Source organism: Cibotium barometz, chromosome 39, assembly GCF_041138505.1.
Source record: "Cibotium barometz isolate CiBa-2024 chromosome 39, ASM4113850v1, whole genome shotgun sequence".
Classification (NCBI taxonomy): Eukaryota; Viridiplantae; Streptophyta; class Polypodiopsida; order Cyatheales; family Cibotiaceae; genus Cibotium; species Cibotium barometz.
Genome location: NC_141084.1, coordinates 25,353,505 through 25,355,739, shown reverse-complemented (window position 1 = coordinate 25,355,739; position 2,235 = coordinate 25,353,505). Strand labels below are relative to the sequence as shown.

General features: G+C 40.7%; 1 protein-coding gene across 1 annotated transcript; it reads left to right on the top strand.

The window, feature by feature from the left end:
• Positions 1–294: 294 nt before the first annotated feature.
• LOC147615922 (disease resistance response protein 206-like) lies at positions 295–1,093 on the top strand. Its single transcript, XM_086778006.1, has one exon. The coding sequence runs from the start codon at positions 361–363 to the stop codon at positions 928–930; it is 570 nt and encodes a 189-aa protein (XP_086634132.1). The 5' UTR covers positions 295–360; the 3' UTR covers positions 931–1,093.
• The last annotated feature ends 1,142 nt before the right edge of the window (positions 1,094–2,235 follow it).

Below are 2,235 nucleotides of genomic sequence, written 5' to 3'. Positions count from 1 at the left end.
AAGAAGAGATGCATGTACTTGACAGGCGCAAGGAAGAGTGGCGATGTGGTTGGCTAAGATGCAGTACAGAAGCTTAACTCCAAGAGTGCTTGACAGCATGACAATCTGCTAGAGCGTCGCATTCTGTTGAAACAGCCATGTTCTACTGTCGGATTCTAGAGAAAAAAACAGAGCGCTTTCTATTTAAAATTAAATTCTCAATAGTGTAGAGAATTGATGGTAGAGGGCGACGTTTTAAGATGGAGTTTTTATATATATGAAGTAGGGACAGGGGTAGCGTAAACGAGAAGCTTTCCGAGCTCGATCGCACGCACGAGAGAGAGAGGGCACGCACACACGAGAGAGAGAGGGCAGAGAGAGATGGCGCTGCAATCGAAGAAGACGCTTCTTGAAACGAAGTTGGCCATGGCAATCGCCTTTGCCATATTAGCATTTCTGCAGCCTTTCATATCAGCCCAAGCCGCCACCCCACCTTCCAACCTCACTGTCTACAACTACCTCTCTATACAAGGGTCGAAGAGCACCGCAGGCTACAACACAGCCCACTGTGGGCAGCCTCTTCTGTCCCAACCCAATTCGTTTGGCCAAACCTACTGCTTCGACATGCCCTTATTGGCCCAACAGGACCTTAACTCCGAGCTCATTGGCAAAGTCCAAGGTACGTATGTGTTCATCTCTCTAACGGGAGGTACCTTGTTTGTTAGTGAGAGCTTCACCATCAATAACACTGTCAACCAAGGCACCTTCACCGGGGTTGGCTTGGAGCAGTTGGGCCAATTCAGCTCCAAGCCCATCACTGGTGGCACAGGTGACTTTGCCCTTGTCTCTGGTGTTGCCTATACCACCCCCCTTAGCAATGGCACGGATAGCAATGGTAACCTCTATTCTTGGTTCATGTACAGCTTCACCTTCCATGAAAGGTGTATATGAACTTCTGTAGCTTGGTTCATGTACAGCTTCACCTTCCATTAAAGGTGTATATGAACTTCTGTAGCTTGGTCAATGTGCCCAACCGAACCCTTATTTGTTGCTTCTGGTTTCCTCTCTCTTCATTTTCATCGAATTCAATAAAAGCCCAACAATCCATTCACAATTTGTGACTTAAAAAAAAAACTTTCTTCTAGTGGATGGTGTTCAACCTCAAGAAGCATTCATGTTGTGATGTTCTTTTTAATTGATGCCATACACATCCACAATGTTTGATATCCCTTGATGTCATCAACTCGCCCTTTATGTTTCTAAATGAACTTGATGGAAGTAAATGCATCTCCCTTTATTAAATGACCCTAAAAGCATAGAACTTGATGGGAATAAATGTGTCTCCCTTGATTAAATGACCCTAAAAGCATACCCATTAATATGCCAAATAGTTGAACATCTTAATGCAAGTATCGAACCAAGAAAATATTAAGAATTGTGGCTTTAAAAAAACACTTTTGGTGTTGAAGCTCAAGAAGCATTCATCTACGTCTTTGTGATATTTCAATTTAATGGATACCATACACACTTTCAATGTTTGGCACCCCTTGATATCTCCCAATTGGCCCTTTATGTTTATGAATAAACTTGATGAGAGTGAACACATCTCCCTTGAATGAATAACCTAAAATCATACCCATTAATATGCCCAATTCTAAATATTTTCTTTGATTTGAGACATGCATTAATTTCAACTTCCTTCTTATATGTTGCCCTCAATGATCTTCTCTATGTTTAAGTACATGATTTTAGGGTTGTTCATTATTATTTATTTATAATTGTGATGTAAAGGTACATAATTATAGGTAGCTTCACAAAACAATGCTATTGAACCTAAAACTACAATCAAATCAACATGTTTAATTGTATCCATTTATGTGAATCTATGAAGGGGATTTTATCTATACTCCAAACATATATACTTATAAAAGGGACACAAAAATTTATATACTCCAAACATGTATACTTACAAAGGGGGGAATTTTTTTATATTGTAAATACATGTTAATACTGGAAAATAGAGGTCTTTTAAGTACACGTTTGTATGCACCTGCTATATGGGCTTCATAGGGTGAACCCTCCCCTCCCCCCCCCACACACACACAATGCCACATACACACATCGCCTCGCCCCAAATTCTCACCTCCCCCTCCCCGCCCATCTCAAAGTGGACAATCATATGATTGTCATCATCTACATCAAATTCCACCAATAATATAGTCAACTTTTCGTAAAACCTTTCAGTTTCATGGAAGT

Bases quoted from the DNA above. Each gene is read 5' to 3' on its own strand.
- LOC147615922 (XM_086778006.1), top strand. From the start codon at position 361: ATGGCGCTGCAATCGAAGAAGACGCTTCTTGAAACGAAGTTGGCCATG.